The sequence below is a fragment of the Cryptotermes secundus genome, unplaced genomic scaffold (assembly GCF_002891405.2).
Source record: "Cryptotermes secundus unplaced genomic scaffold, Csec_1.0 scaffold1702, whole genome shotgun sequence".
Taxonomy (NCBI): Eukaryota; Metazoa; Arthropoda; class Insecta; order Blattodea; family Kalotermitidae; genus Cryptotermes; species Cryptotermes secundus.
The window spans coordinates 102,037-114,034 of NW_019727429.1; the positions used below are offsets into that span (position 1 = coordinate 102,037).

Sequence of the window (11,998 nt, forward strand, 5' to 3'; positions counted from 1 at the left end):
AGTAGCAGTAGTAGTAGTGGTGGTGGTGGTGGTGGTGGTGGTGGTGGTAGTAGTAGCCGCTAATGGTGGCCTGACAACCAGACTTAAACACAAGGAATCTTGCCTCCGAACCAAAATATTTTATATATATGAGAAGATTAAAATGGAAATATTAAGACACTTCGTGAAAAAAAAAAGGTTGGTGATAGAAGATGAGTAGTTTGCTACAAGGTCTTTTGAACTCTATTTTCTATACAGTGTCAGCGTGATGCGTTGTTTTCAGAGGGCTATTTTTAAGCGCTACATTCTGTTTCGCTACAGGTGACAGTAGTGGGCACGCGGGTCCTCCAGGGTGTGCGGGCCGTTGACGCTGATCAACAAGGGCCTTACTCTACTGTCCAGTATTCTGTATTGCCCGGCCAACATGCGGTAAGTTAAGCGGCCACTCAGATGGCGCATCTCTTTGTTGGAAGCCGAACTCATCTCCTTCCTACTATGTCGCCCCATCGCCTTCAGGTTAAGCAGAAAGAAAAATGGCTTCCGGTGACAGAATCCCTATTCTTAAATCTAGTTAAGAATATCCTTAGATCTCTCTCTGAATTCTAAATCAAGGAATTAAGGGAAATTAATGTGATTAAAAGAAAGAAAACACTAACATAACCATTTGATGCCCTTCTGCATATCTGTGTCGGGTAAAAATTCTTGGTTTCAATAATTGTGTCGATTTGATAACGCTGCCTAATCAGGTCAAAAGTTTATCGCGACTGAACTCGTGGAAACTGAGATCCTGTAACTGTGGGGATAACTCTTTAATCCCCTAAAATGTAGACTCATTACGAATATAGGGACATTTCAGACAGAAGTACACCGCGTCTTCTTGTAGGTGGATACAAATTCTTTGGAGAGTAGAAATTTGTAAGGTGAAGAATCGATTCTGTTACACATGGAGACTGCAAGGAAGAGGGCCACTCACAGCCACACGGCTCTACAACACCACACAAAGTTACGACTCAGAAGATCCACAGCCTGGACAACTGCAGCAGTGGGAATTTCAGACTTGTTCCACCGTCATCCGCATGCTGTGGGCACGTTCCAGACTCACTCGATTGAAAAGCCAACTCCATCGAGTTCACTTGTTTCCACACCATCAGTCTTGACATTTCAAGGTTCAAGCATCAGGGCGAGTCGACTTTTCTGAAATCTGACCCTGTGGCCGGCTAAGATCATTCTGTACTTCCCTGATAGTTTAGACTTCCGCCATCTAATTCTTGGTTTATTTAATAATGCTTATTCAGCAGCATAAGTACTGTCACCACAGATTGGTACAATTCTCGTGGATCAATGATGGGACGCCCTTTCTGCAGGCGAATCCTGTCTTAGAGCTGCTACTCGTTTACATTATCGGAAAAAAGGATTAAGAAGAATGTAGATTAATCCGTAATTCTGTGAGTGCGACCAGTAAAGTTTACAAATAAAAACAATAAAGAAGAGAGGTCTTAAAATATCTCTCACAGCCTTGTTCGAAATAGGTTAATATGTAACAGTCTGTAATTATTTAAATTCTTCTGTGGAGGAAGGTTAGAATACCTCCACCGTAGCCCTGCGAGTAGTGAACGGCGACGGAATGGCATCTTGTGCCTGGATCTATAACTTCCCCTACCTCTTGTTACTGAGAGACAAATACACAGAGACCTGGCCTTCCAGGTCGGGGGTTGGGTGCAAGGCTGACAAACTTGCTCTGTAGGCCGCGCCATAACTCAAGCGGTTAGTCGCTGGCTTCCCACCGCGGCGACCCGGTTCGATCCCGGGTCTGGTCAAGTGGAATTTGTGGTGGACAAAGTGGCGCTGGGGCGGGTTTTCTCCGAGTACTTCGGTTTCCCTTGCCAATCTTAATTCCACCAAATTCTCCATCATCATAATTATCCGGGGCAGGCTACGATAAGCCAATCAGTGGCCGCTGTGCCGAGTGGACCCAGTTGGACTCCACCTCCACTAAGCGAACTTGCTCTGTAAAAAAAAAGTCTGTTGTGAAATCCAAAGAAGTGAAGACCAGATAAAATCTGACAGAATCTTCTAGGAAATGCTATGGCTCAAGAAGGGCGGTTTTGTCAGTGATGATAACGAAGATTAGTTACTTAAAAACTTACGTCAGAAAACTAGATCTCTGTCAAGTGCTCTTACTTTAAAGACGAGAGATGTTGCTTAGTTACTAACATCAACTGCCTAAGATGATGCCACATGTGTCAGGGTACCGAAGCATGTCGTCACATTTGAAACTGATTCTGTGCAGGATTATTTCGTGTTCGTGAACGGGCTGGAAGGTACCCTGCTGCTCCGCAAGCCACTCGATTATGAGACCCTGTCCAACTTCTCTGTCGCCATCAGAGCACAAGTAAGTACTGTAACAGCAGTCATCTTCATTCACACGTGCATGTACTTCTCATTAATGGCTAGAGAACTGTTCTTGTTTTGGAATAAACCAATTAGTTTTGTAGTATGAAAACCTAAATGATACAACATAAAAAACTTTAATTATACTTGTTATTTTTTATGGTTGAGAAAGTCTGTCTTTCATCCTAACGGAAGAACGTAGATTGAGGGCGTGCGAGAACAACGTTAGAAAAGTCCGCGCTGCAGTTTTCTAAATAATGATACATTGTACCTTGGGGTGCATATGCTAAAGTTTCAGGACATATTGCTTCGATCTTCTATTCTGATGGACCTCGCTGCCATGAAAACCTCAGAGTTTTACAAAGGAACAAAGTACTGAGTATAATATTTGAACCTAAGAGAGGGAGTAGCAGACGTGTGGAGAGAGTTACGCTACAAGGAGCACAATCATTTGGATTGTCATCGGATAGTGCTAGGGCTATCCAGTAAAGACAGATGAGGAGGATGTGTGGAATAAAGTGGTGCACAAATGCGCATGGGGCAAGAATACGTGACGCAGCAAGTAGCAGCACCGGGACTGGTCGGGGTGGTACTATGACCAGCTGCACTCGTCTGTAACTTGGGAACAAAGCTCTTGTGAATGGCCGATACAACTTGGAAATATTAATACTAAAACTGATCACCGATAAATAGGGTGTTGGTGGGTGGACTCGATTGAACAGGCTCAGGATAAGGCTTAATTAACTTTTGGGTTCCATTAAAAACAGGAAATTCTTGAACTAGTTGAGGGCCCTCACCTCTGCAAGGACTCCGTTCACCAAGTGTATTTGTCTCACCCGCAGGACCAAGGCTCCCCCCCGCAATTCTCGGACACGGTTCTGTACGTCAACATCATCGACGCCGACGATCAGAACCCACGATTTTATGATGATCGATACACTGCAATACTTCCTGACAATCCGACGCAGGTAAGTTGTGAAGTTGTCCTTCCTTGACGGCAAGAAAACGGTCTGAGTCTGTGATGGACAATTATTCTCGAGACACAAGGAATTATTTGAAGCGATGCAAAATGCGAATTCAATAGTTTAACAGAATTAATCTATAAGGAATCACCAGAATGCAGGGCAGAATCATGTCAAAAATGTCCTTTGAAAATGTGGCACAGTTCAGATATTTGGGAACAACAATAAAAAATCAAAGCCTGATCCATGAGGAAATTAAGAGGAGACTGAATTCAGGTAACGTTCGCTACAATTCAGTCCTGAGCCTTTTGTCTTTTTGTCGCTCTCTAAAAAAAGGAAAAATTGGAGCATACAAAACTATAATTTTGCCTGTGGTTCTGTATGGGTTTGAGACTTTGTCTCTGACATTAAGGGAGGGACATAGACTGAGGGCGTTCGAGAACAGGGTGTTGAGGGGAATATTTGGACTGAAGAGAGATGAACCTACAGGAGGTTGGAGAAAACTGCATAATGAGGAGCTTCATAACTTGTACGTTTCGCCAAGTATAATTAGAAAAACAAAGTCAAGGAAAATGAGATGGCAGGGAATGTAGCACGAATGGGGAGCAGAGGCATACATATAGGATATTGGTGGGAAAGGCAGAAGGAAAGAAACCACTAGGAAGACCAAGACGTAGGCGGATGGATAATATTAAAATGGAACTCAGAGTGATAGGATGGGATGTTATGGACTGGACTGATATGGCTCAGGATAGGGACCAGTGGAGAATTCTTGTGAACACGGTATTTAATCTTTGGGTTCAATAAAAGGCTGGGAAGTTTTTGAATAGATGTACAACTGGCGGCTTCTCAAAAAAGGCTCAGCTCCATGAATTTAGTTAGTTAGTAAATCTGTAAGGAATACAATCACAAATATTTTTACAACAAACTATCTTTAATTTAGCCTTTTACACCTTCTTGTGCTGTCATGGATTAAGCACTGAGAGTTTATGGGTACTGTAGCCTGTAAACATGAAATATACTCAAATTTCACACAGAAACTGTAATGTGGTTCCTTGCATATGAAAAAGCAAAACGAAGACTGGAATAAATCATAGCATACGACAAGGTTACGCGATACTCTGTACAACGCAGTGATGCAGTAGAATGCTCAAATGCCTGTACGATCCGAGACTCAGTGCTGATACCGGAAACACTTCCAACTGTGCAATTATCCTGAGGGATGTGTTCCAGGGAACGCGTCTGTTGATACAGCCTCGGGACATCGCTGCCTATGACCAGGATCTCGGGATCAACGCTGCCATATTCTATACGTTCAATTCGGGTGAGCTGACGTCACGAAAGTCTCTAAACCAATAATTAACTCACACTCGTTATTCAGAACGAACAAGATGTACTAACAAAATATATAATATAAATTTTAAAATTCTGGCTCTTGTGAACACAGCAGTGAACTTCCTGGTCTCATAAATTGCTGGGAAGTTCTTGAGTAGCAGCACAATTGGTGGCCTCTCAAGAAGGGTTCAGCTCCATAAGTGAGTNCAAATTTTAAAATTCTGGCTCTTTTGAACACAGCAATGAACTTTCTGGTTTCATAAAATGCTGGGAAGTTCTTGAGTAGCTGCACAATTGGTGGCCTCTCAAGAAGGGTTCAGCTCCATAAGTGAGTGAGTGAAGTTTTAAGATATTCTCTGTGATGACTGTTCAGAGTGTGGTCTTATGGATTGTGACACCATAGAGATTTGTCGGTGGATACAAACGTTTCGGAGGTAGCATTTTCCTCTGAAACGTTTGAACCCATCTATAAGACTACATGGTGTCACAATCAGGAATATCAGAATCCTAAATACATATAAACTACCTAAGCAGTGGCTACAGTAGTCTTCATAAATATTTTATGAGGTTAACCTAAATTCAGGTGATAGCTCTGAAGGATCTGATCTACTGTCTGATTTTGGGGTGTGTTTAACAAGAACATTCCTAATACGAAATTTAATCAAAATTCATTTTTAAGACAAGTCTAGAAAACTTCGCACATTTATAAAATGAGGATGAACACGATTTACCTAAACTTCAATACCAGAACTTGATTACATAAAGAATTACACCTTTTGCACGTACTTATTTCATTGGATCAGTTTAGATAAAGTTGTTGACAAAAGTTGGAGCTTCAATTTCTAGGCCTGTCTAATGTCATCTAATGAGCATGGAGCAAAGTTTATGTTAAGCAGAAAATGAAAACAAGTTCAACTTACTGCCACCGAAAGTCGGTTAAAATATATATTAGAAGATTACTATATGCTATTACCTGGGTTTCTAAATTTTAAGATGATTTATTCTTTTTAAGGAGGAGCAGACTACAGGTACTTCGACATAGACCGTAACTCTGGCCACGTGACCATCAAGAGAACCATTCCGGACGACGACCTAATACAACCAGCAACGCTTGTTGTCAGGGTAAGAAAATGCGTCGCATGTAAATAAAGTTTCTTCCAACCCAGTCTCGTGTTAATATGACGCAATATATTACAGTTATCGCAAAAAAAGTGTGAACTTTTGCATAGGCATTAAAATTTATATTAGCCACCAAACTCTACGTTAGCAGTTCCATTTCAGAGTCATTAGTATCATATATATATATATATATATANAGAGGAGAGAAAGAAATATATTTAATGAACGAAGTTGGCACGATATATGTTCGCTCTGCATGATGAGCGGTGAAGCAGTTCAGCCTACGACTCATCCAGGAAAGTGAAGATAATATTATTCAACACAACATTATAAAATAGCGCATTTCGTTAAAATGTGATCCTACAGAAACAGAGTTCAATGAATTCACTCATAAATGTCATTAGCGGCCGTTATCCTCTCGGTGTGGGTTAATTCAATGTTCCCGACTAATTTATACAGTGATACTGTGACTTAAGTCGTTTTACTTTAAATCAATATAAAAAGGTCAGTATATAAAGGAACAATAATAGAGTTACAATATTATGTCATTATGTAATTATCATTATTCATCCACATAGTTTAGCTCTCTTGTACTTGTTCCGTCATCAGGAAAATCTGTTAGTAAAATAGTCTCATCTCCATTTAGGTCTGTCTACGTCTCCCCTTCCAGGCGGTCTGCGCTTCATAATCTTCTTGAGAAAGCTTCCTTCGTCATTCTCACTACATGCTTCTATCAATCTGAATTCCGTTTTCATATTTTTCTGTTCACCATATAAATATTCAATTGCTGTATTTTATCAGTGTCCATAGTCTGATTTTGACCAACTGTGCCCCGAAACTTGTCTCAGAAATTTCATTTCAGCGCTTGTGTTTTACATTTATCTGATCTTCTGATAGCCAAGTTTTCGCGCCCATGTTAGGCCAGGAATCACCGGAAGTGCATAAAATTTCGACTGCGAGTTTCTGCACGTCTTCCTTCTCCCTGGTGCCCCACGCATTGTTCTGCAAAACATTTGGAACGTACTTAATTTTATACAACATCTCAATCCTGTCGAAAGAAAACTGCAATCAAAATAATAAAATATTGTCACTAATTCTGTTGCTTCATCATTCATTACTGATTTTGGTCTTACAGTGCGTCTGCCTATAAAAGAAATTGCTTTGTAGTTAATACATTGATGTTAAGATAATTTAAAACATTCTTTCCTTAACAGCTATTTGTATCTCATTATTTGTTCAGTTTGTTCTCCCTCGCCAAGCACCACCGCACAAACATTAGCATTACAAGACAACAAAACTGAGACAGTTTAATTATCCATACAGCGGTCCATAGCCCAAACTTATGCTCTCATATCCGGGGAGAAAACAATGAGTGTTTTCATAATTATTGCCGGCGTCTGCACCCAGTATTCTCACTTCTAACAGTTGTCCGCGTATATTTCGTATTGCCTTTATACGAATGTCTGCGACTTAAAACGCCGAAACATTTAACCATTTAATTATTTTGCAATAAAATTAATATTTTCTGAAATCTAAATTTGTATATGCATTTAATACAACGAGAACACAACCACTCACTTATCTATACTGACGCAACGTAAACAAGTCATGAAGATGGTGGGGATAACGGTCCTCGAGGCTTCCACCTACTTCTATATTCCCTCCAGTCCCCTCTGGAGTATGCCGAGAGCCCGAAGCTCTTGTCGCTAGGTAACGGAGATAACAGCTTAGCGGCTGGGGACGAAGTGTAATACCTTGAGGGGGATGAGATGGGGCCGACCTGTGGGACCTCTTTCCGTGGCTTCAGTGTATTACTGTCTAGTTTACGAGTATATCGATATTTTACTGTATTGATAAAATTCTTTGTTATAGGCAACTCAGTACGATAACCAAGATAGATACGCCCTGGCCACACTGACGGTAAGCCGAGCAGGAACAGTTCCCAGAGAACTGCAGTTCCTACAGAAGAATTACCTTGCTGGTGTCCTGGAGAACGCCCCTGTCAACAGTATCCTGCTCGCTGTCGTCACGAACAAACCCCGAGACAAGGTGAGAAAATTCAAATAGCAGATTATTGCAAATGTTAACACAATTGTAGCAAATTTTGTTTAAAGAATTCTGTCTCCTCTCAAATTAAGGAAAGAACATGGCCAGGGGTATTTGGAAACAGGGTGCTGAGAAGAATAGTTGAACTTCAAGTGGCGTAAGTGACAGGAGGTTGGCAAAATTTGTACAATGAAAAGCTTCATAATTTATACTCTTCGACAAAGAGCGATAAAATGAAATAAGATTAGATGAGAGAGAATCTAGCTCATATTCGAGAGATTAGGAGCCCACACAAAGTCTTTGTCGAAGAACCTGAAGAGAAGAGATCAACTGGAAAAACCTAGGCGTTGATGGAGGTGGGTCTTCACGAAAAAGACTGATAGTGTTGAAGATCCATCTGGCTGAGGAGAGAGAACCTGGGAAGACTTGAAGAGTCATACGTTGTTATTATTAAGGGTATGACATTTAGGAAAGTACACAGGTCAGATTGTCATTAGGAAAGAGTGAGAAAACTATGGAACGCGTGCCGAAGTCACCCTAAAAGAAATCTGTCCAGGGAGAGGTGATAATCTGGTTTTATTAATAATAAGGAGATTTATCAATGTTTGTCTCGTTTTCCTTTCTTAATGAAAGAAAGCAGGTTTACAAGAACCCCATGCAGTGTGTGTGTTTGCCATGCGTCCTTTCAGCCTTTGAGCTACTACACTGCTGTTGACAAAACTTGTTAGGGAACGTTTTTCATTGGAGCCCACCCAAATATCGCAAATTTTAATTCGCTGTGAACGTGGTTGTCGCGCGAAATTCCAAGATGGGAGCGACATTAGCAAAAATTAATTTTAACTCATAAAATTATGTAGGTTAATAGATGTTTGAAAAATACGCAATTTTCATCTAGGTAATGTTTGTGTAGAAAGCAAAGGAACTCCATGATGGTCATGAGAAACATTTTTCCCAACTGTCGGTTTGGTGGTGATCATTCATTATAAGTATATTAAATTTGAAACAGAAATATATCATCAAAAAATTGCTTATTATACATGTATAATAATATTTATAATTAACCGTTATATACATTGCAATGGTATGAAACTTTGGGATTATATCCATAAAATTTTGGATGAACAGACTCTGTACTTGCGTAACTGCATAAGAATTCACAAATATAAAGTAATAATAATAATAATAATAATAATAACAGTACTAGATCTGTAGCACTAGAAATCTATATAAAAGTAAAATAGGCTGTTTAAGTTCTGCTAGGAAGTCCTTGTTCTTTCCCGTACTTCATACACAGAAAATATTATAATCACAAAAACTAATACAGATTGAACGTTGACATAAAATTAAGTGTGCCTGTACTTTATGTCCTTATTACAATTTGCATTTACCCTACAGCTGGGTATTAGATAGCCGATGGTGGTCAACCTCGGGTTCGATCTAATAGGCATCTTTAACACTTTATGAACACTAATCGGAGTTTAGCACACCGAATCCAAAATAATTAATAATAATAAAATCTTATATCTATAATATGGATCAAATGGCAGCCACTATAACCTCTCTGAACTGCAGACTTCATTACGCGTGGCTTCGGCCTGCAGTCATATGGTAATCGAACCGTCACGCCTCCGTGCAAAGTTAATTACCCACTTCTCCTACAAGGACAGGACGGCCACTTAAAAATTCAAACACAACCCATTAATTCGTTAAAAATTTGTGAGAAAAGACAGATATAGCTGCATGATAGGCCTATGATAAGTTATCACTTCCGCTTAATATAAATAAAATACGCTAAAAATACACTAAGAAGGTAGATGATTTAGATGAAAATCCAATCCCACGATATTTGATTGACCCCCAAAAAGAAAATTTTGTTCCTAACATATATCTGCATCTGTGTGTGAGGACCCAAAGCGTTGCAATCTTTCGTTGTTCTGGCATCCAGAAAAAGGGTCAATTATATTTATAAATACCCGTATTACATCTTAGCGTCATACCATGGTGACGAAATAAAATAAACAAATGTATATTTTATGTTACATGTTCAAATGGATTGCTTTCATAATTATTTGCAGAGACTTCGGTTCTGGCTTGAAGGTACTGTGCCCCCGGGCATGTTCAGCGCAAGTTCTGCTGGAGACATAATCCTGAGGCAACCTCTAGACTATGAGAAGGTGGATTTCTACAGCTTTCTCGTACACGTCACTGACGGAAAAACGGTGCGTAAATCTGTCCAGCCAGTTTACCCCCTGAGCAGAAAGGAAGGAGATAATGCTCATAGATAAAAGAATCTTAGGCGTAAGTTCTGTTTCGGTACTGAAATTTTGTGAGTTTAAATGCTAATTGTAAGGGCAAAGTCTTAATGTGTTGGTGCAATCGTAAGAGATTTATCTGGATCTGATTTCCTGTAAATTTTCGAGTCCCTAGGGAAGAAGAATGAAATGCACATCCCTAATTAACAGAGCCAAAATGAGTCTATGTACATAACAATGTGCAGATGCTCCAGTCAGCATAGCGACTAGCTACAGGCTGAAGACCGGAGTTCACTTCCCGGCATGCGTAGTGGCTTTCTCTTCGCAGTGATGAACAGGCTGACCCTTGATCTCACCCAAAATCCAAGTCCTTTAGTACCAGAGACCATTTCATCGGGACAAAGTTGCTTTTCAGAACACTCGCCTACATTTTGTACAGAATTTACGAATATGAGTTGCACCTCCACTCGTAGTTGGTTGAGGCACTATGCTACAAGCCGGAAGGTCGCGGGTTCTAGTCCCAATGAGGTGGACATTTTCAATTTACCTAATCCTTCCAGCCGCATTATGGCCCTGGGGTCGACTCAGCCTCTAACAGAAATGAGTACCAGGAATATTCCTGGGGGTAAATGGCGGCCGGCGCGTAAGGCTGACAACCTTACCGCCATCTGTGAGCGATTGCCAAGAGAAAATGTGGGAACCTCGACGTCTCATAACCCTATGGGCCTCCACGGCCTATTACAGGGACAACTTTACCTTTTCACCTATAACCTCAACTACCCCAAGAGACTTTATGGTGCGATGCTCAACTGAAAGCAATGGACCAACTTCAGCTGTTCTTGTGCATTACAGAATGATACAGCAAGGGTCAATATTTCTGTACTGAATGTCAACGACTGGGAACCAAGGTTCCGCTACCCGCAGTACGAGTTCTTCATCTCGAACTCCGGCGTGTCTCCCGGCGACATTATTGGACGAGTTGAGGCAGCAGATGGTGACAGAGGCGACTTCGTCACGTTAACACTCCGAGGACCAGGAGCCAGGTGCGCATGACTTCAGACTACAATTGTAACCTCCACACAGCGTAATGACCCAGGTCAAGCAGTCCGAATTGTTTCTGTTGAACTGCGTACATTTCACCCGAAAGTGTAGGCCAAGGGCTCTGGTCTCGACGTGTCATACTGACCAGAGCAGTAGTAACACAAATCTGTAAGCTCAGCTACAAAGTAGTAGCCAAAGTACTGCTTCCTTGTTGTAAGTCTACCCGAATCACGCGTAAGACCCGAAATGAGAACAGATATGGTGAGTCAGCGTTGTCTGTATGCTGATCACTGCCAGATTTATGACTGGCAAACGTTCTAAACATAAGATCTAGTGCCTTAACGTCTAGATTTCCCGGAACGGTAGCTAAGAATTATAAATAAATTGAGCCCAGGTGAGTTACGTCGAATTTTCCGGTATCGAGTTATTTGCCTTTCATTGACTCTTGTGAATTTCAGCTAGAAGGTACATTACCATCTTCACAGCACTTCATGGAAACATCCTGAGCCAGTTGAATCCAGCCCACATTTCCACATGTAACTCCTTTGCAATCCATTTTGTTATTATCCTCCATTTTACAACTTGTTTCCAAAGTTGTTTCTTCCAGCTTTTTTCTGACTAATGTTTTGCTTTAATTTATCATCTTCCCTTGCCTACTGTTGTCCCTCCTTTTTATCCTCCTTGGTTTCATAACCCTAATAACAATTTGTAAAGAGTGAAGATTATGAAGAACGCCGTCTTCTGGGATGTGGCGCCGTGTAGATCTTTTGTGAACCGACGTTTCAGAAGAACGTATTGTAACCGTCCATTCTGACTGGAGGAGTGTTGTGTGAAAATTAAATTTGTATTAAGTTAAGATTAACAATATTACAA

General features: G+C 40.7%; 1 protein-coding gene across 1 annotated transcript in view; it reads left to right on the forward strand.

Annotated features, from left to right (window-relative positions):
* The window catches only part of LOC111864807 (protocadherin Fat 4), a 95,147-nt gene that overhangs the window by 74,652 nt on the left and 8,497 nt on the right, over nt 1–11,998 (forward strand). The window contains exons 7-14 of the mRNA XM_023852329.2: nt 301–408; nt 2,270–2,371; nt 3,213–3,338; nt 4,566–4,656; nt 5,680–5,789; nt 7,659–7,835; nt 9,908–10,051; nt 10,937–11,127. Of these exons, the coding sequence (XP_023708097.1) occupies nt 301–408; nt 2,270–2,371; nt 3,213–3,338; nt 4,566–4,656; nt 5,680–5,789; nt 7,659–7,835; nt 9,908–10,051; nt 10,937–11,127 (1,049 nt within the window). The remainder of the gene's footprint in view (nt 1–300; nt 409–2,269; nt 2,372–3,212; nt 3,339–4,565; nt 4,657–5,679; nt 5,790–7,658; nt 7,836–9,907; nt 10,052–10,936; nt 11,128–11,998) is intronic.